The sequence below is a fragment of the Narcine bancroftii genome, chromosome 2 (genome assembly GCF_036971445.1).
Source record: "Narcine bancroftii isolate sNarBan1 chromosome 2, sNarBan1.hap1, whole genome shotgun sequence".
Taxonomy (NCBI): domain Eukaryota; kingdom Metazoa; phylum Chordata; class Chondrichthyes; order Torpediniformes; family Narcinidae; genus Narcine; species Narcine bancroftii.
In genome coordinates this window covers 78078886-78103793 of record NC_091470.1, presented here as the reverse complement: position 1 = coordinate 78103793, position 24908 = coordinate 78078886, and the positions used below count along the sequence as shown (strand labels likewise).

The 24908-nt window shown below is 42.9% G+C and overlaps 1 protein-coding gene across 2 annotated transcripts in view; it reads right to left on the bottom strand.

The window, feature by feature from the left end:
* The window catches only part of tyro3 (TYRO3 protein tyrosine kinase), a 72741-nt gene that overhangs the window by 36969 nt on the left and 10864 nt on the right, over positions 1-24908 (bottom strand). The window contains exons 2-6 of one of the 2 annotated variants that reach the window (XM_069917173.1): positions 19811-19997; positions 16011-16111; positions 15142-15315; positions 9123-9209; positions 2969-3084 (exon numbers count right to left, since the gene is read on the bottom strand). In XM_069917173.1, coding sequence (XP_069773274.1) covers positions 2969-3084; positions 9123-9209; positions 15142-15315; positions 16011-16111; positions 19811-19997 — 665 coding nt within the window. The remainder of the gene's footprint in view (positions 1-2968; positions 3085-9122; positions 9210-15141; positions 15316-16010; positions 16112-19810; positions 19998-24908) is intronic. The other variant, XM_069917174.1, reaches the window with a different exon arrangement.

Here is a 24908-nt window from a genome sequence, read left to right as displayed (position 1 = left end):
ATTGATCCAGGTTCTTAAACTAAACCTCTTCATATTGGCTTTCCTTAGGGCCACAACAGGACTATCCACATCTGGCCTTGGTAGTCCCCTCCACAGCTCGCTGTGCTGTCTCCATCCACTGCTGAAGGATCCATGCTCTCGGTTAATGATTTATTTTTTGCAGACACTTCCTTCCGCTTTATCTGCTCAGTCCACCATTCCTAGCACCCTATTTACAAATTGTTTTCGCTGCAACATGCTTCTCTCTGGGGGAGATATCCATGAGACAAGACACTGTCCTTCACCATCACCTCTTCTCACTTGTAGAGGTGGATACAATTGCAACTTTGAAAAGAGATTGAAGATATTTAGACAGGTAACTAGATAGGTTGAGGGGCCTAGGCCAAACACATGTAGAGCTGGAAAAACTCAGTAGGTCTCACAGTGTCCATTTGAGGCAAAGATATATATTTGGATCTGAGCCCTTCCTCAGGACAAACTTGGTTAGCATGGACAAGTCAGGCTGAAGGGTCCATTTCCATGCTATGAAACTCACTGAACCCTGGGTGAGTAATTATCTTTTGCTCATCTCTCCTCTAAGCATTCTTCCAACAACTTTAAATCTATCTTCTCTGCTTTTTGACCTCTGCTAAGGGAAATATATCTTTTCTGTTGATCCTCCCAGGTCCCCTTAATGTCACACACTTCAATTAAGTTTTCCTTTATACTCGTCGGTTCCAAATAAATAATTACAGCCCACCCGGTTGTGTCCCATTACTACAACATTCAAAGCCTGATTGCATCCTTCTAAATCTTCCATCCATGCTCTTCACACAACCACATGCAGTCGTATTTAAGAAAGTATAACCAGTGCTGTAAACAGTTCCAACTCTCACAGTCCATGCCTTAGAAACCTATTCTTTGTTTATCATCTGACTGACCAGACCTTCCACGTTTAAAGATCTGTAAGCATAAACTTCAAGATCCCAGTGGACCTTCAGAGTGGTCAAAATCCTCCCACGTTTTGTCTTTTCCCTTGCTTTGTTGCTCTTCCCCATTTGCATCACCACACGCATCTTTATATTAAAGTCCATTGCCATTTTCCTGGTCAGATTGCGAGGCCACTTCTATCTTCTTGCAGTATAAAGCTTGCCTTCTGATTGTCAATCACATATATAAAATGAACCTGCAAATGTTTTTAATACACTGGTATTTAGATATGGTTATGTCTAAATCACTCATTTAAATATTACAAGCTGCATAGAGTCAAGCACCAAGCCCAGTCACTAAAAACTCAGATCAACCACCACCCTTCACTTCAGCCACACTGACCATTGGATTTCTTGGGCTTATTTTGTTTTCAAGCAGCCTGCCATGTGGGATTTTGTCAAAAGGCTTGCTAAAATCTCAGTAGATTACGTTAAATGTACTACACAAATGTGCTGGAGAAACTCAGCATGTCACACACCATCTTTTGGAAGTAAAGGGCAATCAATGTTTCAGGCCTGGGTCCTTTGTCAAGGTATGAGCAAAGAGCAGGCATGTGCCTGATTAGGGGGGGAGGGAGGAGAGGAGGTAGGAAAGGGCAGAGTGAGGTGCACAGGCATAGGAGAATATAGGTGGGAGGGTAAGAAAGGGAAAAGCTAAGAACTGATATGGGGAGGTGCAGATTATTTTGTTGCATCCCTTCTCCATGCATTGGTTACTCCATTGTATCCTCTCCATCTGCGTTCAGGTTACCCTGTTGTATCCTCTATCTCCGTGTGGAGGTTACTTTGTTGTATCTTCTGTCTCCATGTTCAGGTTACTCTGTTACATCCTCTGTCTCTGTGTGCAGGTTACTGTGACATTGTCTCCATGTGCAGGTTTCTTTGTTGTATTCTCTGTCTCCGTGTTCAGGTTACTCCGTTTCATTCCTTGCCTCCATGTGCACATTACCTTGTGGCTCCCTAATAGGCCACATTTTACTCTTTCTCACCAAACCAAGTTTTTAAAAAAATGTTAGCAGCATTTTTTACATAGCCCTCAGTTTGTTTTCCCATGTTCCTCTCAATTAGATCTTTAAACCTCCGATATTATTCTGGGTGTTATGCTCCTATTTTCTGGCATAACATTCTTTTCTTTCCTTTCTCACAGATTTGACAGTCCAACTCTTATTCATGATGAGAACTTTGAATCACTTTCAAGCCATGTGAAATAGATCATCTCAATTAATTACTTTTACATCTATTTTACACCTGTCCTTTTCCACAACTATGCCAAATCTAACTGAGATTTGATCTCAGCTACTGATTCTCCCACCTAATTCCCTAACACTAAATCCAGAAATATCCCCCATCCCACCCTGTTGGACTGGATAATTCTGTTCTCCTGAATTTAAATGCTCTACCCTCTATCCCATTTAGCCAAACTCTATACCCATAATCAGGAGAAATGAAATCACCCAAACCGATTTTGCGCTGTCAGAAAACATGCATAGATCTGCTCTTTCATCTCGCTTGGATCTCATCTATATCCTCACCACTCTCTGTTCTCTAATTCAACCCATGAAGCCTCACCTGATGACCCATCTCATCTCCCCTGATTGCTGCTTTCACCAATGTTGCCACCACCTCGCCTCGTCTATCCCCTTCTCTGTGGCCAAGAACATTAGGCTGCTATTCCTGCCCGCTTTATGTCATGGTTCAGCAATATTTTCAGGTGACCTTCTGTAGAATAGATTCACTCAGTCCCTTCCTTCCATTTAGATGTATGCTGATAGACACACATTCCTTTCTTCTGTATTTTCTAGGTTTTGTTTTACCTGCCTCCCAAACTCTCTCCTTAAGTGCCCACCTTCTATTCCAGCTCTTTTTTTTATTTTCCAACTCTGCAATGAAGTGGCTTAAACCCCATCCAAAAATTCCATGGGCTTCTATAAAAAGACCATTGGGGGGAGGATGGGCTTTTGATTGCAATGTGTCACTGCTTAAAATGATAACCCGGTTACCTGAGCTGTACAGTTGTGAAGTTCCGAGAAGCCATTAAAGGTGACAACCCAGGAGATGCTGACACTGTTGGAGGTCTGGTTCTCGATCCTCAGCTTGGTGGGCTTGTCTGGTGGAACTGAAGAATAAATTGATCAACAGTTGGCTGACAGACAGAGAACTCTTTGTCCCTTCCTCTCCCCACCCCAAAAACTGCAAAAATCACCTCTGCCTGAAATGTTCAGAACATCCCTCGGACAAAGACTTTAAACAACACGATGCAGCAAACTGGCAGCATGTAGCTAACAGAATAAGAGGGTCCATTGTGTGTGTTGTGGGATTTGTGGCTGAATGCCCTATCACGTTGTTGTTCTGGAGTCAGCACGAGTGAATGACATCTGAAGCATGTGATCAGAAAACTTTTCCCAGTCTGAAAACCCTCCATTATTCAGCAGTAAGTACCATAAACTGCAAAAGGGCACTGAAAAGGGGAGGGAAGAGGAGCTCTGGCAATGTGAAAGGTGGGGGGGGGGGGGAAATAAAGAAAATGAATGAATCAATCAATGAATGAGTGGTGCAGGGGAGCTTAAGAGAGTCCATCCACTGAACACGTGGAGAGTGTTGTGGGGGTGGGGGAGGGGGAGGGGGTGGTGGAGATGTTAAGAGTGCCGGGGGGAGGTGTATGTGAGAGGAGTGGCTGTGTCAAAGGCTGGTGCAGGCAGGGAGAGGCCAATGTCCAGTCTTGAGACAGGACAGTGACTGGATCTGACCCAAAGCTCAAAGTTTAGATTTATTGTCACAGTACATAGAGGGCATCACATACAACCCTGAGATTCTTTTTTCTGTGGGCCAGGCAGAATTACCACTTATCGGTAACTGCAAACTGTATTCACGAAGAAAGATATGTATACCAAAGAGAGAACTCTAAACAATTGACAATGCAAATAAAGAAGAAAAAAATACAGTCACAAATAACACTGGGCAATAAAGATTTTGCTTCCTGAACACTTTCGGGTGGGTATTTTATGAATTTTGGGTTGCTGGTCACAAAATTCACCTAAAATGATCCTATCACGAACTGTTTTTAGATATAACCAATTTAGTGATGTCCTGTCATATTTTAAGTCTGCTGGTATATTGCCCATAAAGCAAGCTGTTTTGGTCAGTTCAAGCATGCCTGGGCATACACACAGTGCATGGTGCTATGCAAATGCTGTCTTAGGCCTGAGCATTCTTAGTCAGGATAGAAGCAGAGAGGGTATAAATGCAGTTCACATACACAGATGCTGTACATTACATTGATATAAATTGAGCGCATATTGATGCACATGTTCTTCAGGCAAGAGCAGAGCGAGTGTACTTAGCAACGGCATTTATTGTCTTCAGGAAGATTTAGTATAACAGAAATACCTCGTCAATGCCACAACAGCTGCGATACATTCTGTTACCTTTGTGGCGAGTATACACTTAAGGCTCAAAGACACAGCATGACTGCACTTAGTAAGAAAGCCTATGAGCTCTACTTTGGTTGTAAAATTGGTGACTAAGACAAACCCTGGGCTCCTCACATTTGTTGTGCAACATGTGCAGTCAATCTGAGAGCTTGGCTCAGCATCATTATGGTTTTAAACATGTTAAACTCAATAAAAGCTAATTTAATGTTTCTCCAACTTCCTATGTAATACAGCAAAACTGAAATTATCTTTCTGTTCAATTTAAAGCTGCCTATCATAATCCTCTATTTTTCAGGAAGCAAACCTTTTTAAAAAAACTTGCTGTCCAGTGTAATGTGCAAATAAAGACCTTAAATGAGTCTCTGAATGTCTTTGCTCAGGAGTCTGATGGTTGTTCCTGAACACGGTGGTGCGAGTCTTGCGGCACCTGTGCCTCTTCCCTGATGGTACCAGTGAGAACAGAGCATGTCCTGGTGGTGTGGATACTTGACGATTGCTGTTACTCTCTGTCAGCAGTGTTCTTTCTCAATAGTGGGGTGACTATGAGACATCGGAGCAGAAATAGGCCTTTTGGCCTATTGAGATTGCTCCACCATTTAATCATGAGCTGATCCATTTTCCCACTCAGCCCCACTGCCTGGCCTTCTCCCCAAAATCTTTGATGCCCTGGCTAATCAAGAACCTGTTAATCTCGGCCTTAAATACACCCAATGACTTGGCCTCCACAATGCATGTGGCAACAAATTCTACAGATTTACCACCCTCTGGGCCTTGACATGCTTTCTTCATGGTGACATTGGTGTCCATGAAAAGCCATCCCAGATAGTGACTCCCAGGAATTTAAATTTGCTCATCTCCACCTGATTTCTCGGTGACCACTTGATCGTACACCTCTGGTTTTCCCTTCCTCAAGTCTACAATCACCTCCTTGGATTTGGTGACTGAACATTGCTGTTAGTGCATCGTTCAGCCACGTTTTCAATCTCCCTGCAGTACGCTGACTCACCACCCCGTGGACTCGTAGAATGGAGCAACAGACATGCCAGATTCCCATCAGGAAGCAGTGTTATTTCTGATACAATATGATTTGCCTTTTAACATTAATATTAATGTTAAAGTTAAATGCTACAATTGTCATTAAACTTAAGCTTTCTGCACATTTTTGTTTGCGGATCCAAGCTTTTCAATGCATCACTGCACACATGACAAAAAACAATTCGATTCAACTCACAGCTCAATGCAACAAAAGAATGAGGTACAGGAGGAGTATAGAAGGACGAATGGGAACAAAGAAATGAATTAAGAGAAGGAGAGGAAGGGAATGAGAAGGATAAATTAAGGAAAGAACGGAGGAATAGGAGGAAAGAGATTTTTGGGAAACAGGGAAAGATGAAGGAGGTAGACGTCCAGTCAGATATAAACCTACAGCCCTAACTAGACCTGAATGGAGCCCAAGGACCTTCAGTTAATCGGGTCCCATCAGGTAAGGCAAAGTTGCAAGGCAATAAAGTGAGGTGAAATGGAGTGGAAAGGAAGAAGGTCATTTTTCTGAGGAGAATGAAGGGAGATTTGAAGGAAGGGCTTGAATGAAAATTTAAGGAAGGAGAAGTAGGAAAATTGCAAAATGACAAAAATATGAGCAACACTATTAACACAGAGCAAACCATCTCTAGGTGCTTAGGGGAACAATCTTTGATGCCAGGTCCATGAATTAGATGTTAAAGCCAGCAACACAAAGCTTGGTCAAAAAGGAGGAGCATCCAAGACGGCATTTGGGAAGGAATTCCAGAGTTTAACTGCCAATGGCCAAGTGATGAAAGTCATCCAGAACTGGGGGGGTGGGGGGGGGGGGGGAAGCTCAGAAATGCCCTGAATGTTGGAGGAATTTAAATAGGAAGGTGTTTTAAGTGAGAGTATGGAGGAATCTGGATGATATTTTTCAAACTAATGTAGTACTGAACTATTTAATATCGTTTGGATTGCACAATGATAGTGCAGGGAGTGCAGCAAACCCCTCAAGCGACCCAGGTTTGATTCTGACCTCTGGTGCTGCCTGTGTGGAGTTTGCACATTCTCCCTGTAACCACATGAGCTTCCCCTGGGTGCTCATGTGGTTGCTCTCACAGCCCAGAGACATGTTCGCTGCCTTGCTCATTGGCTATTGTAAATGATCTCTCCTATAGTGGGCGAGGTGGTGAGGCGTTCATTGTGAACAGACAGTTGCAAGAGAATAGATTTCCATGAAATAAATGGGGAATGGAATTGATGAGATTGCTCTGAAAAGTAGACTCAATGGCCCTGTTTTATGTGGTTATGAAATATTGTGCCAGGCATTAGAACAGGACAGTACAAGTTCAAATAAAAGCAGCAGAGTTGGGAGAGTAGAAAATGGAAGTTTATTTATTCAAAGTATTACAGAGGTTCAACCTACCAGAGAAATACATTAATTGGATTAAAGCATTATACAAGGGTCCAATGGCGAAGGTGACAGTAAATGGATATATATCAAAGCAATTTAAATTAAGCTGGTCAACTAGGCAGGGATGTCCACTATCTCCCTCACTGTTCGCATTAGCTATAGAACCACTGGCAGAACTGATAAGAACAGAAAATAAAATAAGAGGGATAAAAATAAAAGAGAAGGAATATAAAATCAGTCTATTTGCAGATGACATCATAGTATACTTAACAGAACCTGAAATATCAATAAAAGAATTACATAAGAAATTGAAGGAATATGGAGAAGTATCGGGGTACAAGATCAACGCAAATAAAAGTGAAGCGATGCCAATGAGTAATGCGGATTTCACGAAGTTTAAGAATCACCATTTAGATGGCAAACACAAGCAATCCGATACCTAGGTATTAGACTAGATAATAATCTAGGCCATCTATACAAATTAAATTATCAGCCATTAATGAAGAAATTACAAGATGACTTAGATCAGTGGAAAGATTTACCACTAACACTGATAGGAAGGGTAAATTGCATTATCTTCCCAAGGATACAATACCTATTTCAATCGATACCAATTCAGCTAACAGAGAAATTCTTCAAGGAGCTAAAGAAAATAATAAGGAAATTCTTATGGAAAGGGGGGAAACCAAGGATAGCGCTGGATAAATTAACAGAATGGTACAAACAAGAGGGCTTACAGCTACCAAACTTTAAGAATTATTATAGAGCAGCACAATTAAGATACCTATCAGATTTTTGTCAAATAAGGAAAAAAACAGATTGGACCAGATTAGAGCTAGATAAAATAGGGGAGAAGGTACCTGAACATATACTATATAAGTGGGATGAAAAGCTGGTGCAACATGGGAATTCACCAGTACTGCACCATCTGCTCAACATTTGGAAGAAGATTCACGTAGAAAGGAAAAAAACAAATTATCAATTACCAAAATTAATATTGACGCTAAATCAACTAATCCCCTTCACAATAGATAACCTTTCTTTTAGAGAATGGGAGAGAAAAGGGATCAAAAGAATAGAAAATTGTTTTTCAGGAAATAAATTATTATCTTTTGAACAAATGAAGTGCAAATATGGTATAACTCACGATACAATGTTTGCATACCACCAACTGAAAACCTACTTGAAGGACAAATTGTGAACCAGGCTGAGGTTACCAGAAGGAAGCAATTTTGAATATGTGATTACAGACACAATGATAATTAAAAGATTTATAACAAACATATACATCAAACTGCAAGAGAAAGAGAACGAAGAAATATGCTGTTAACCCAAACAAAAATGGGAATAAGATCGAAACATAAAGAATGAAACATGGGAAAAGCTATGCTCCGGAACTATGAGAAATACAATAAACATGAGGTTACGCATGATACAATATAATTGGTTACACGGGCTATACACCATGCCCCAAAAGTTAAATAAATGGGACCCAACAGTATCAGACAGATGTTTTTGTTGTAAGAAGGAAACGGGAACAACAGTACATGCAATTTGGGCATGTGAGAAAGTGGAAAAGTTTTGGGAAGATCTAAACCAGGTATTAAATAAAATCACAAAAAGCAACATACCAAAAAATCCAGAGATCTCTCTTCTAAGTAATATAAGAAGTAAAAAACTTGGACTCGATTTGGATGGAGCACAAAAAAGATTTATTATGATAGCCTTAGCTGTAGCAAAAAAATGTATTATGTCAACCTGGAAATTAGAAAATAACCTGAGAATACAGCAATGGTACATAGAAATGAATAAATATATTCCATTGGGAAAAAAAATAACATATAATTTAAGAAATAACATCACAGTATTCGAACAACCGTACATGGAACACAACAGAGAAGTCCTACCGCGGACCTCCACCACCTAAAATGACGGAGAAGGAGACGAAATGAACTGACCCAGTGTGTAAAAGTAGAAGACACAAATTTCTTGTTTATTTTCATTGTGTGATGACATTGTTTAATGGGTTTAATGTATCATATAGGTTGAACGTTGAGTGGGTGGGGAGGGGGGGTGAAGGAGGGAGGGGGGAAAAGGGGAGAAAATGACACTGTGTATATTCAAGAGGGAAATGTTTGTGTGTATTTTGGTCAGTATGGTTCATAGTGTGAAAAATAAAAAAAATTAAAAAAAAAGAAAATGGAAATTGGACCAGGAACATAAAAGTGATCAAATGAAGAACACAATGATGGGCTTTAGCAGTGGGACAGATGGGAATTGGAGAAAGTGTGACCTTGAACTTACCTTTGACATTGACGGTCGCTGTCCTGGAGACGGAAACACCCTTTACATTATGTGCTTCGCAAGTGAAGGTTGTCAGACTTTTAATTCCTGAGGACAATAATGAGAGCGAGGGAGGAGAGGAGGAGAAGGCGAGTACAAAAGAGAGGGAAAGATAGAGAGGGTGAGGGGGAGAGAGAGAGAAAAGTGTTACACTCCAGTGACCCAAGGCAGCCAGTTCCCTGTCCCAGTGACAAAACTGAGAAGGTAAAAAGATAGAAAGACTCATGCAATTTGGTGGTGAGAATGGAATAGCTAATTAGAAGCAGGAGGGGCCTGCTTCACCTTGCAATCCTGCCCTACATTCAATAAGATCAAGAATGATCTGATGGGAGCCTCAACTCTGCATTCATGTCTCATCCATAATCTTTCACCCCATTGCTTATAAAAACATTACAGCACAGAACAGGGCCTTTGCGTTAACTTTGTGCCTACTCCACAACAATCTAACCCTTTCCTACTTCACAGCTCATAACTCTATTTATCAATCAGTAAGGAGTTTGTACATTCTCCCGGAGTCTGAGTGGGTTTCCTCTGGGTGCTCCAGTTTCCGTCCACACTTCAAAACTTATCAGGGCTATTGGCCAATTGGTTGTAATTAGGTGGCATGGGCTCTTGTTACCATGCTGAATGTCTAAATAAAATTAAAAAAAAAATTTAAAAATCAAGAACCTATCAACCTCTGTTTTAAATATACCCAGTGACCTGGCCTCCACAGCCAACAATTGATTCACCACACTCTGGCTGAAGAAACTTCTCCTCATCTCTGTTCTAAAGGGAAGACCTTTTATTCTGAGGCTGCACCCTCTGGTCCCAGACTCTTCCACTAATGGAAACATCTTCTCCAGATCTACTCTATCTGGTCTTTTCAATATTTGGTTCGTTTTGACAAGATCCTCTCCTCATCCTTCCATTAAATGTTCCTCATATGTTAACCCTCTCAGCCCTGTGAACATTTTCGTAAACCTCCTATGGACCTTCTCCAAAGCCAACACTTCCTTCCTTAGATATGGAGCTCATAATTCTGCTTACAACACTCCAAATGAGGTCTAAGCAAAGCCTTTCAAACCCTCAGCATAACATCTTTGCCTTTATATTCCATTCCTCTCAAAATGAATGCTAACGTTGCATTTCCCTTTCTTATGACTGACTCAACCTGCAAGATGGGAGCCCTGTACCAAGACTCCCAAGTCCCTTTGGGCCTCCACTTTCTGAATGTTCTCCCCATTTAGAAAATACCCACCCCTCCACCTATCTTTATTTCATCCTCAAACTTAGAACAGTCATATTCAACATATATACTTGGAGAGTGAGTGGAGGTGGGACAGAAAAACTACCCTTCCTGAAGTGAATCACTGTTAAATAATCTGGAAATCTCTTTTATAAGCTATCCATGTTGCTCAGTTACTTTGTCTGGGTTCACATCATTCAATATTTAAATTGTCTAGATAAGGTGTCAACCTGTGTCTCTCAATCAGAACCATGCTTCTCTCAAACGCAGGAATGCACTAGGTTGATATGAGTGTGTGTCTGCTCATGTTCCACACCTCTGCATATTTCTCCTCAGAGGCAGAAAAGATCTCCAGATTCCGACACTGACGTGACTGATGGACTGGGAGCAAGTCCCTGCAAGAAATCTCAAGAAACCCAGGAGCTGTCACAACCCAGAGAAATTCCTCCAAGCACACACCCCTTCGTGCCTCTGGACCAGCAGGGGAGGAAATGGAAGAGTAGGAAATTGATCAATGCTTTCCTTCCACTGAAAAGCCAATGGGCATATTACCTTAGAAACCCATTTAAATATGAGCAGTAACACATGTATCATATTGTAGGTCAAAATTATGCTACAGAGTTCAGAAAAGATGTTACTGATGTTTTCTGGCTGAAGTAATGACAAGAACAAGACTCCCCTTTAGCTGAGGAAATGAGAGTGGAATGTAAAATGCAGCTGATGTCACATCCACCTGGACAGAACCTGCAGTTCCAGTCAGACTGGGGCACCGCAGGTAAAATGCCAAAGTTCTCAGAGACAACACTACCCCTCCACTCAGGTCAGTGCTGGCATTCTTCCATGGGCTGCCAGTAACACAAGGTAATTCTCAAAGTGTCAACATACAAACGCTTAAGAGAAAGGCTTCAGAGAGAAATCAGGAGATTCCTTCAGCAGACAGGAGAATCCTAACAGATTCTCTAAATGTACTCAGAGCAAAAGGGTAACCTGGGAGGAGATAATAGGACCCTTAGAGATCATAGAGGTCATTGATGTATGGAGCCGCAGGAGATGAGCAAGGTTTTAAATCACACATGTCAAACTCTGGCCCGCGGGCCAAATTTGGCCCGCGATATAATTATATTTGGCCCGCAAGATCATTTCAAAAATGTATTAGAGGTGGCCTGCCCTGCAGCGAGATCCGATGCTGTTTTTTGGTAATGTCACCCCCACCATCCTCCCCCTTCATTGCACATCCTTCCCCATTGTAACACGAGCAATTGTAACACGAGAAGTCTGTCGATGTCATCAGCCGGCAAGCCAGTTGGAAGGCTCCCCGCACAACCAGTCACTTCTCCCACCTGTCGAGCGGTGCGGCGGATGGGCGAGCGCCTGTGATTTCCTGTCGGCGCGACGGACATGGCAGGCTGCGCACGGCCCCCGGGCAGCGCGAGCCCCGCGCGACTGGCACCGGATGGCCCTTCCACAGCGCGAGCGCACTTCTCCCGGTCGCCACGGCCTTCAGCGCTTGCACCCGCGCGGACCCCAGGGACGGCTGGTTCGGCCCTGCACGTGAAGAGAGAGATGATGGCTGTCCGCAAAGGCTGATCAGCAGCGCACTGGGCCTGAGTGAGTGGGTAAGCAGGGATGGGCAGAGGGTGTAGGTGAGGAGTAATGGGCAGGGGAAGTTATGGTGGTGCGAGGGGCAGTTAGAGGGAGGGATGAGTAGAAGGAGGGGTGGATATGGAAGAGGTAAAAGGGGAGGGGCAGGGCAAGTAGGGGAGGGGTGATTAGAGGGTGAGAGACGGTAGAGGGAGGAACAGGTTGAGGGGAGAGGCAGTAGAGGGGCGTGTATAGAATGGGGTGGGTAGAGGCAGAGCGAGTGGAGTGAGGGGTGAGTAGAGGTTGGGTAAAGGACTGGTCAGGTAGAGGGATGGTGGGTCGAGGGTGAATAGAGGCCTAGAGCCTGAGGAGTGAGCAGGAAATGCTGAGTCCTGATGCAGGCCAAAATGGACACAGCCTGTGAATGCTGACTACATCTCCACAGGGACCAAATAGGTTTCCCTCAGGTCAAGCAAAGGGTGAACTTGAGCTACCTACTCCTGACCTGTAACATTATCCTCCTTAAGTTATATCCTAAAGTTTAACATTACATATGTTGAAAGAAGAGAAAACATGCAGATGTTGTTGAAAATTTTCAATAAATATTTAGTTCGGCCCTCGACTTAGTCCAAGTTTTTAATTTTGGCCCTCCGTGAATTTGAGTTTGACACCCCTGTTTTAAATGAATATTTCTTGTATGTATTTACTGTGGACAAGGTTATGGAAGCTGGGGAATTCAGGGAAGAAAACAATGATGCCTTGAAACATCCACAATACAAGAAAGGAGGTGCATAAAGTTAGAAAGTGATAAATCCTGAGGTCTTGTTTGAGCAGATCCTAGGAGGCTAGGGGAACAAGTTGCTGGGGCCCTGCCAGAGATGTTTGTATCATCATTAGCCATGGGAGAGCTACTGGAAAAGTGGACCATAGCTAATGATGTGCTTTTATTTAAGAAAGACTGCGAGGACAAGCCGACTCCGAGTCAGAGAGAATAACATCAATGGTGGGAAAGTTACCAAACGGTATTCTGAGATACACGATTGACCTGCATTTGGAAAGCCAAGGACTGATTAGAAATAGCCAGCTTTTTGCTTCATGTCTCTCAAATTTGATTGAGAATGTTGAAGTGGTGAGCAAGGGGATTGACAAGGGCAAAGAGAGAAATATTGTTGATGTGGACTTTACAATTCCTTTGACAAGCCGGCTGGTCCAGAAGGTTAAATCACATAGGATCCAGAGTGAACTAGCCAATTGGGTTGGACCAAGGAGTTGGAAGGTGGTAGTGGAGGGTTGTTTTTCAGATTGGAGGCCTGTAACCAGCAGTGTTCCATGGGGATCATTCCTGCATTTACTAATCATTAACAACGAGGTCAACATAGATTGTAGATTGGTGGCTTGAAGGACAATGAAGATGGTTAAGATTACTCAGGATTCAGATCAACTGGTGAAGAGGACCATGGAATTTAACTCAGATCAGTGCAAGGAATTATATTTGGGAAGTTCAACCATGGCAGGACTTACACAGCAAGTGCAGGGTCGTGAAGAATTTTGTAGAATAGAGACCCAGGAATACCTTCACATAGCTCCCTGCAAGTGGCAACACAAAGGAATAGGTGGGTTGGCACGCTTGCCTTCGTCAGTCAGGACGTTGAGTACAAGAATTGGGACGTCCTGTCATAACTGTACAAGACATTGTGAGAGCAAACGAGGAGTTTATCTGCAGTTCTGTTCGACTAAGGATGTCATTAAACTGGAAAAGATGCAGCAAAGATTTATGTTATGCACAAAAGTGGTGGAGAAACTCCGCAGGAAGTAAAGGCTAACCAACATTTCAGGCCTGGGTCCTTCTTCAAGATGTGAGCGAAAAACAGGCAGGTGAAAGGTTGGGAGAATGGGGAGAGGAGAGGAGGGAGGAAGGTGCAGGGTGAGGAGTTTGGGTTAATAGGTAAGAGGTCATAGGTGGATACAGGTGGGATGGTAGAGAAAAAGCTGACGAGTGATTGGGGGAGAGGGTAACTCTCTGATCGGGGAAGGAAGGGAAAGGGATGGAGGAAAGGGCAGAAAAGATTCACAAGGAGATTACCATGACTAGATGATGAGAGCTGAGAGGATTCAGTACCTATCGATACTCATCCCATTGACCAGCCTTCAATGCCTTGACCACTCAAGTGCTCACCCAGATAATTTTTAAATATTGTGGGAGGACCTGTCTCGGGCTGTACAGCCTAGATTGCAACTATCCTCTGGCTGGTAAAAGAATTTTCCTAAGATTCACCCCATATCTTATTCCTTGCCTTGACTTTCTGGTTTTAGACAGCTCTGTAATGGGGAAAATATTCCCACTATCCACTCTATCTATGCCCATCATAATTTTATATACCTTTTGCAGGTACCCCGCCCCAGCCTCCTCCACTCCAGCCCATCCATGCTCCCCTCATAAATGAAATGTCCCATCCCAGACAACTCTGTGGTGGATCCTCTCTGCACCCTCTCAAATGTAATCACATTTTTCCTTCTGACAGTCCGATATCAATTCTCTGATGTACTCCAAATGATTGGGGCTGTGATACAATTAGAGATCGACGTTAATGTCCCTTACCTGCAGCTGTATTTTATCAAAGGGATCTTGAATGGTCCATTACCAGCAACGACATAATTAGCTTCCTTTATTATCATGTGCACAATACTGTATATATTTATTTAAATTTTTACTTTAAATTTAATTTTTTAAATATTTACACATACAGCACAGTAACAGGCCTTTTCAGCCCACAAGCCCGTGCTACCCAATTTACACCCAATTAATCTACACCTCTGATATGTTTTGAACAATGGGAGGAAACCAGAGCACCCGGAGGTATCCCACACAGACATGGGGAGAACGTACAAACTCCTTACAGACAGCGTGGAATTTGAACCCTAGTCCCGATCGCTGGCGCTGAAACAACATAGCACTAAATGCTGCCCCAACCGTGCCACCCTGAAAAACATACAAAAAGTATGCTTTCCTTTGTTTGCCCTGTAATGACACAAAAAGAGACACCACTAGTTTAGCACCACTGATCAGACAAGAAAGAAAGCGAAAATAGAGTCCCTTCAGAGTCACAGAGTATCCATGGATCCCGCCACCTCCTCCGATATTGCCACACGTCATTTTTCCACGGGCTTTACCTTTAACAGTGAGTACAGAAGGGGATTCTTTCCACCCATCTTCAACTAAGACCCCGGCAATCTTCCATAAAATCTCCGTAGGCTCTGGACGACCAGTGGCAGCACATGTTAAATTAAAGGGTGCATCTTTAAATACGTACATGTCCTGTGGCTGCTCTGTGAAGTATGGCAAGCCTAGTTAAGAAAATACAGATAATGTTATGAAGCCAGATCAAGTGTTTAAATCCTAACTAGATCCTCTTCCCCCATCTGCATAAATTATTAGTCTCTCCATTTGGGTTAGCTAGTAACTCCGAGTAGTTTCCAGTTAACAAAAAAACTGCAGTTTACCAGACTAGTTCTCCCAAAATATCACCGATCTACACCAAGCCTGTAATGTCAATTATTCTAAAACCTATAAACTAGATATTACCCTCAGCCCTGCACAATTATAACTTGTTCATCATTTCTGAAATGTAAATGACCCTAAATCCCAGACATAAACGCTGCAACCACTGTTATTCTAAACCCTGTGCAAATAGTCTTGATATCAGCCTGCAGTCTCCAATTTCATCCAACACAATTGTCCTCAATGAAGACACAGAGATCATTGTTACCCTGAACCCTAATTATCCTCGAAGCAGACCCTGCAATGACTGTAATCCTAAATATTTTCAATTTTCCTAGTTAAGGATCAATGAATTTGAAACTTGTAACAGGAACACAGATACACTGAGTATAATCTCTGTAAGGCCAAATGTGACATACTAATTCTGCAATCTGAAATGCTACGCAAAGGTGACCCAATGGCCATAATACTTTGGGTATTGTCCCATCCCCTCCCTGTGTTTTCTTCAATCGATCAAGTGTCCCTTGATAACCTTTCCTACCTTCTACCGTTAAAAAAGCCTTCTTTGAAGTGATGGCCACTCCTTTCACATTCGCCTGGCACCAATACCAGCCCATGTCCGTCTGCTGTACTCTCCTCAACCTATAATAGAGATACAGAATCTCTAGTAAGACTGAGGAAACTTGAAAAAAACCAAATGACCTTTGCACTCATGTTAAAGGAAAACCACTCATTTAATTCAATGGGAGTCCAGGCACCTAGTACGTGCATTCCTCAGCCACACTGATGGTATCTGTGGAGGAATGGGTCATGGACCACACAGAGCAGGAAAGGTCCAAGTTCAACCTGCAGAGGGATGATTCAAAGGCAACACATTGGGGATGCAGGTCAGACAGTATCTGTGAGGACAGAACCAACATTTCAGGGAGGGTCTTCATCGTGAATCCCAGCAAAGGCAGTGAGAGCAGCACAACCAGGCTAAAAATGAAAATTTTTTATAAAATGCAGATGCTGGAGATCTGAAATAAAGCAGGAAAATATAAGAAACAGACTTCAAATTTCAAACATTCTCTGCTTTTGTTTCAGCCTCAAAATGATGTCGACAGATTGTGGCTTCTCTCTGGTGACACGCAGTGAGAACCTCGCCCTGCACCAAAGTAGAAAAGCTTCTCAAAATGCCTTCACATGAAAAGGTCTAGGAAAGAATATATCAAAAGTAACATTTTAGTGTCGATGGAAAACATTCAAGCACAGGTAAAGGTAAAGGTTCCATTATTGTCACGTTATACAGGTACACAATCCTTTATCTGGACATCTACAATCTAGAAAGCTCTAAAAACCAGCAAGTGGGGAGAGAGACGGCAGTGTGAGTCGGATGGGCGAGGGGGAGAGACCGGCAGCGCGAGTCAGGCGGGCAAGAGATCAGCAGTGCGAGTCGGGTGGGCGAGGGGGGTGGGGGTGGGGGGGGGAGACCAGCAGGGTGAGTTGGGCAGGCAAGGGGTGGGGAGAAGACGCCAGCTTGACTGGAAGTGGATGGGGGGTGGATACAGCAGCACGATTCGGGTAGGCTTAAATTTGGCTTTCCAAAATCCGAAATTCAGAACACACTGTCCCCCAAGGATTCTGGATAAAGGATTGTGTATCTGTACTACATTTAGAATGCAACATATGTGAGATTCTTTAACTTTGTCTACTGTGAGGAAGGCAGAGAGTTGCGACTTTGTCCAGCACCCCTCACAAAAACCTGCAGCACCTGGTGTTACTAGGCAATCTCCCCTCCACATACTGACCAGGCCTGACTGCTTAGCTTTCGAGATCAGACAATCCCAGGCGTACTCAGGCTATTAGGTGCTGTTGAACTCCCTTGAGAAACCTATCCTATTGGTGGAATTGCTGTGAGGGGTTTACTTGCAGGAGCAAGAATTGTGTGTAGAATTTCAGGGCAAAAGGAAAGCCACTTGTGCAGAGACTCACCACATTCATCAAGGCATTTTACAGTGAAAGGACATTGGAGGTGTAGAGAAACACAAGAACTGCAGATGCTGGTATCTTGAGGGAACAAAATGAGATTAGAGGGACTCAGTGAATCAGGCAGCATTCAGGACTGCATTCTATCCACATTCAGGACAGAATCTCAAAAAAGGGTCCTGACCCAAAACGTTGACTGACCACTTCTCCCCATGGACGCTGCTTGACCTGCTGAGTCTATCCATCTTCTTTTTGAAGAGAAGTTCAATGCATAAAAAGCAGCAGGCAATCCTGTTCTGTATGGGGCCCTGCAATGCCCAGGTGAGTTGTTCTGGTATAACATGGCAGAAGGGTGAGCATGGCCAAGATGCTCCAAAGGGCAATCCCATTTCTTTTTCAAAACAGCAGCTTTGGAACATGGACATTTGAGAAGGGACCTGGAAGATGTCCCTCAAGCCTCTCCACCATCTGAAGAGCACCTTGCTCATCCTGACTTGATCCACTTTCTAGCTCAATCCTCATTCCCTCGGAGGGCCAAAGTCCATCAGTCCCAGTCTTGAATAAACTCTGGACCTTTCTGAGGAGGAAAGTTCCACATCTCTGCCTAAAATTCTCACCCCAAGTAATGGATGCTTTAATGCTAACACAATGACCCCCAGTTCTGAGTTTTTGGTTGGAAGAAGCAAAGGGAAACCATCGAAGCCTGTCGAAATCTCTGAGAATGGTGTGACCTTTACAAAGGCCAAATTTAACATTCAAGCGTACACTTAAACCTTTGGAATGTACGCCATACATAACTTTCTGATTCAGGTGCAGTTGCATTCATTATGTTTTATCCTTTTTTATACACAAAAATGCTGGAGAAACTCAGCCAGTCATGCAATAATCTGGTATCATACTTTGACGAAGGGTTCAGGCCTGAACCAATGGTTATATTTCTTTGCTTTGAAGAAGCTGCAACCCCTGATGAGTTTCTCAGTGTTTTTGTGTATTAAACTACAATCACAGCAAGTGCAGACTTCCTTGTTTAACTGTATTCAGTGGCTGTATTATTAACTGAGTGTGGACAGCACAATAAGATGGAGATGAAGTGTTGCTACTCAACAGCACCATCATTTACTGCTTTCAGTCAAAGAAGAGAAAAATAGCAGAAACAAATTATCCTCCTTAATCATACACTGGAGCCACCTCAGGAAGCACTGGGCTCCCTAGAATCAGCATGTTACATCTACTTAGCATGTCTCTCATCCACCTGAGAATTCACATTGGATTAGCAATCACAAGCTTGCATAATTTCACCCATCTGACGCTGTGGCATATGGTTTGATCCGTGCCTTTAGAATTGGCAAGGTCACAATTAGCTGAGGACCATTCAGAACATGGTCTTCTCACCATAAAATCCCCTCAGGTTCCCTCACTGTGACTCAACCTGACATGGGCTGCTTTACATTAATGCAGAGGTTTTCACAACCTCACTGTTTCTTAGAAGGGAAACTCCCTGACCAATGTGTGCATAGCAATGTCCAACCTACAGCAAAGAAGCAAATGCTAAAATAATCTATTTCAGTCTTAATAATGGGAGGGATGGCCAGGAAACCAATGAGATTTTGCATACAAAAATATGAGGGGTATAGATAGAAAAATGCAAGCAGACTTTTTCTACTGAGGATAGGAGAGATAAGAAGATATTGGTTAAGGGTGAAAGGTAAAATGTTTCAAGGGAACATCAGGAGGAACTTCTCCATGAAGAGACTGTTGAGAGATGAAACGAGCTGCCTGCTGAAGTGGTGAATGCGAGCTCAATTTTGACATTTAAGACAAGTACATGGATGGGAGAGGTATGGAGGGCTATGGTCTGGGTGCAGGTCATTGGGATAAAGCAGAATAACAGAATAGTAGTTCAGCCTGTGTTGTAGCTTTCAAATGATCTATCTCTGTCGCCCTTCTCTTTAATGTTGATGTGAGATCTTCTGCATCTGCATGAGGGCAGAGAACACCTGAGTTTAAAGGTCTTGTCGCTTGGTCAGCACCTCTGTCAGTGCACATCATCAGACTATTACCTTGTTTTGGGCTCACATCTCTGGTGTAAGATAGAGCCATAGAATCATCCAGAATGGAAACAGTTCCTTTGGCCCAACTTGTTCATGCCAACCAAAACATCCCACCCACACTGGTCCCTCTAAACCCATCCGATCCATGTATCCATCCAAATTCTTCTTAAACATTGCAGCCTGTTCCATACATCTGCCACCCTCTTTTTGAAAATGTTACCCCTCAGGTCCCTGTTATTATCTCTCATTTCCCCCCCTCCCATCTCAAACCTCCACCCTCTGGTTACCGATTCGCCTCTCCATCCCAGGTTGGCAGCATTACCTGATGGCGCTCAGCACCTCGTCCTCACCGAGGGGTACACTGGTAAAATCAGCATTATGCAGCTCCTTCCCATCCTTCAGCCAATGGATAGTGGGCAAGCTGGGCACCCCCTTCAACTGGCATCGCATCTGGGTGGTCAGTCCAAGTGAAATGGTGTGATTGGCAGGGCCAACCACAAAGTCCAGCCCTGGTAAAGGGAAAAAGAAGGAATAAGAATGGGCTTGCAAAGGATTTTCCATGTAATATAGGGCATAACAACTAATTTAAATCAATTTAAAGAGTGGATGTCTCCACCCATGTGGAAATAATTATTGGCCTCAACACAAGATCTGCTAAGTGATGTAATTCTACTGGTTAACAGTCAGTCATACACAGGGCGATGCTTTTAGACATGATGAAAACAGCAAGACCTCCAGCCATTAGCTTTCAAGTCTTGTTCCAAACTAAAATGCAAACATGATCACTCCGTTCAAAATGGAGCGAGGGAATAAACTGAACACGATATATCAAGAAGATCAGCAGGTGTAAAGCTGGCATAAAAGCCACACACAGAATATCTGAAATAAAAACAGGAAATGTCCAGCATGTCAAGCAGTATATATGCAGAGATAGAAATAGTCATCGTCTCAAGTCGATGACCAAAAGGTGAGGCCTGTTCTGTTAACTATTTACGGCCCTTTTTGTTTTCACTCGCAGCATTGATCCCTAAGTACTCACTCCGTTGTAATCTTTCACCAATGTGAAAATTGCAGGTTGATAAACTGACATCACATCAAGTTTGACGAAGTAGCAGAGAGGGTTGGATGAGGGTGGTGTGGTTGATGTTACAAATATGAGTTTTTGAAAGTTTAGTAAAGCTATACATAATCGGCTTGTTAGCAAAACTAAAATGCATAAAACTAGCAGTGACTATGTGGAAAGAAAATTGGAAAAAGGAGAATACTGATGTATGAATGATTTTTGATTGAGAACATAGAATATTACAGCACAGTACAGACCCTCCAGCCCACAATGTTGTGCACTGACCTATATCAACTACTTAACAATTTAAATCTTCCCTACCTCACATCCATAACCCCAAAATTTTCTTGTATCCATGTGCCTGTTTAAGAGTCTTTGAAATATTCCCGTGGTACCAGCACTACCCCCAGCAATGGATTCCAGATGCCCATTATTCTCTGTGTAAAAAAAAACAGCCCTGACATCGCCCCTAAACTTTCAATGCCTCTCATAATCTTGTCAACCTCTATTAAGTCTCATCCTTTTAGGCTTCAAAGAGAAAAGCCCTAGTTAACCTTGCCTCAAAAGGCTCATTCTCCAATCCAGGCAACATTCTGGTAAATCTTCTCTGTACTCTCACCGATGCTTCCACATCTTTCCTGAAATGTGGTGACTAGAACTGAACACAATATCACAAATGCAGTCTAACCAGAGTTTTATTAAGCTGCAAGGTTACCTCATGACTCTTGAACTCAGTTCCCCAACTACTGAATGCTGGCGTACCATAAACCTTGTTAACTACCCTGTCAACTTGTATGGCAATTTATGGATTTAGACTGCAAGGTCCCTCTGTTCTTCCACACCGTTAAGAGTCCTGCCATTAACCATATATTCCACCTTCAAGTGTGACCTTCCAAATTGCATCAGTTCACACTTATCCAGATTGAGGTCCATCTGCCATTCTTCACTCAACTCTGCATCCTCTCACTATCCTGTTGTAACCTACAACAACTTTCTATACTATCCATAACACCTCCAACCTTCATGTCATCTGCAAACTTACTGACCCATCCTTCCACTTCTTTGTCCTGGTCATTTATAAAAATCACAAAGAGCAGGGGTCCCAGAACAGATCGAACTCCACTTGTCACTGATCTCCAGGCAGAACATACTTCATCTACTGCTACCCTCTGCTTTCTGCTGACAAGCCAATTCTGAATCCACTCAGCCAAGGTTCCCTGGATCCCATGCATCATGGGCTTATGAATGAGTCTACAGTGGGAGACTTCTCAAATACCTTACTAAAATCCATATAAACCACATCTACTGCCCAACCTTCATCAATTTCTTTTGTCACTTCCTTAAAAAACTTATTTAGTCTTGTAAAGCACCTCACAAAGCCATGCTGACTATCCCTGAGAAGAAAGTTTAGTAAAGCTATACATAATCAGCTTCACAAAGCCATGCTGACTATCCCTGAGAAGACTTTGCTTCTCTAGATGCTTGTAAATCCTGTCCCTAAGAATCCTCTCCAATAGTTTTCCCACCACTGATGTCAGAGTCATTGGTCTATAATTCCCAGGATTCTCCTGATTACCCTTTTAAACAAAGGGACTTCATTTGCTATTTTCCAATCCATTGGTACCTCCCCTGTGGCCAGGGAGGGCACAAAGATCATTCCCAATGCCCCAGCAATCTCTTCCTGTAATAACCTGGGGCATATCTCATCCAGTTTCAGGAATTTATTAATCCAAAAAAAATATTTAGAAGATCCAGCACTTTCTCTTTCTTAACCTCAATGTGCTCTAGCACATAAGCTTGTTCTACAGTGATTTCACATTGAGCAAGGCTCCTCTCTCTCTGGTGAACAATGAAGAAAGTACTCATTTAGGACCTCCCCTACTTCCAGACATGTGATATCTCCTTTATCCTTAAGTGGCCCTGCTTTCACTCCAGTCATTCTTCTGTTCTTCAAGTGTGCGTAGAACAGCTTAGGGTTTTCTTTAATCCTATTTGCCAAGGCAAAAAGGAATGATTGGACTGGTATTTCCTGGGGAATAGTTTGGAGACCATTGCTTTTTTTATATATATATATATATATATATATATATTTATGAATTTAGGAATACAGGGTGTCATTTTAAGATTTGAACTAAAGAAAAAAAATGGCAGTAATAGGACGCATGAGAGCGGGGAGTGGAAACACAGCACTGCTCACCAGGGTCTTATCGCCTCGTTCTGATGCTGAAGGTTCTGTTCAGGTTTTAAATGGTCTGTTAAAGGAACTGACGATACTTTAAAAAAAAAATCCTACAACCACAAAGGTCTGTGCTGGGCAGAGGGCCACAAGGGGAGCAGTGAAACAGTGCAGGGCACTGAAGGTGGGGAGGACACACCAACTCACCCCCCCCCCCCCACATTGAGGAGGAGGAGAAGCATAGGAGATGGCCCTGCAGTTTGATGACCATGGCAGAGACCAGCGATGGGCTTAGCAGCTGAAGGACCCACACAGGCTGTGGGCAGTTGGCTACTTGTGGTCGAAAGACCCACACTGGCTGTTGGCTGCTGGAACTGGGTTATGGGTACCGGGATTCAAGAGGGCCCTGAGGTCAAGAAGGGCTCCCAAAGGGCTTTGGGTGCTGAAGGCTTCCTGATCGTATCATGGCAACTCTCTGTTTCCCTTACACAGAGAAAAGTTGAAGCATATAATGTATTATTGGAAAAGTTGAAGCATATAATGTATTATTGGATATGGTAAACTAATCATTGGATATGGATATGGTAAACTAATCATAACTTCAAAAGGATATAGATCAGTAAGGTATATGGTGGATGAAATTTAACAGCAACAAATGCGGGAGAGGGTAGTAGAAAGAAATCTAAATGGTAGAATCTCAGACACATTGTGGTTATAGAATTGAGTCTCTTTTTGTACTCCAGTCACTAAGACTCACAGAAATACAGAAAGCACCCGGACACCAGGCCTTTTGGAGACATGTTCAAAAGCAAAGAGGTTACTATACAAGTTATAGTTTTAGCTAAGTATTGACTACAATCTGGACACAGGGTGTAGATGAGACTTACTACACTGCTATCAATCAAGGAGAGTGGAGAAAATGGTATTGTTCTCTTTAAGGAAAAGGGGAGACTTGAAGGGACATATTTAAAATTGTCAGAGGTCTTCCTATAAAGTCTGGAGAAACTACTTCCAAGAAGGGTTATAACCAAGCAACTCAAGGTAATTGGCACAGAATATGAATGGAATTGTTTATTGTCATGTCTACCAAGATACACTGAAAGCTTTGTTTTACGAGATGTCCAGGCAAGTAAATCAATACTTAAATCTCACAATCTTCTTTCTTTCTTTTCTTTGGCTTGGCTTCGCGGACGAAGATTTATGGAGGGGGTAAAAAGTCCACGTCAGCTGCAGGCTCGTTTGTGGCTGACAAGTCCGATGCGGGACAGGCAGACACGATTGCAGCGGTTGCAAGGGAAAATTGGTTGGTTGGGGTTGGGTGTTGGGTTTTTCCTCCTTTGCCTTTTGTCAGTGAGGTGGGCTCTGCGGTACCAAGTTTAGTATTACAGAAAAAAAAGTCAGTTAAAACAGCAAAGAACATCATTACTTTACTAATGAGAGGTTAATTCAAGAGTCTGATAGTAGCAGGGAAGAAACTGTCAGTGAATCTGGTGGTGTTCGTTTTCAAACTCATAACTTCTGCCTGATGGGAAGGGAAGGGTGGGTGGCATGGTCCTTTAACATGCTGGCAGCTCTCCTCAAGGCAGCAGGAAGGGTCAACGGAGTTGATAGATGGGAGGGATGGCCTGAGCCGCATTTACAACTCTCTGTAGATTCATGTGGCCTTGGGCAGTGCAGATGCTGTACCGAGCTGTGATGCAGTGAAACATGAAAGTCTCCAGAGCTGTGATTGTAGTAAAAACATAGAAATGCATTAGAACTCAGCAGGTCATGCAGCATCCATAGTAGGTAAAGATATTTCTCCAATGTTTTAGGCCTGGGTCCTTCTTCAAAGTATGAGCTATGATGAATCTGGACAAGATGACATCTTTCATAAAGCAGGCAAAGGACTGAAGGCCCCTGTGCCTCATTCACGGTTGTCTCATTCATCAAAGGGGAGGCAATGATGGCTATTTAGCTAAGGAATTACACCAGAGTGGGAGAGGAAAGTACTGAGTGGGGTGCACTAGGGATTAGTATTGGAATCAATTCAGTGCCTAATTTGCACAGATGACTGGAATACTGCTGCAAAGGTACTTCTAGTTGATGATTACTCGAAATATAGTGGTGATACTAGTGATCAGACCTGATCTGTGTGTGGCCCACGCTGTGTGCTAATGGCACTTAGGTGAATAAATTTGA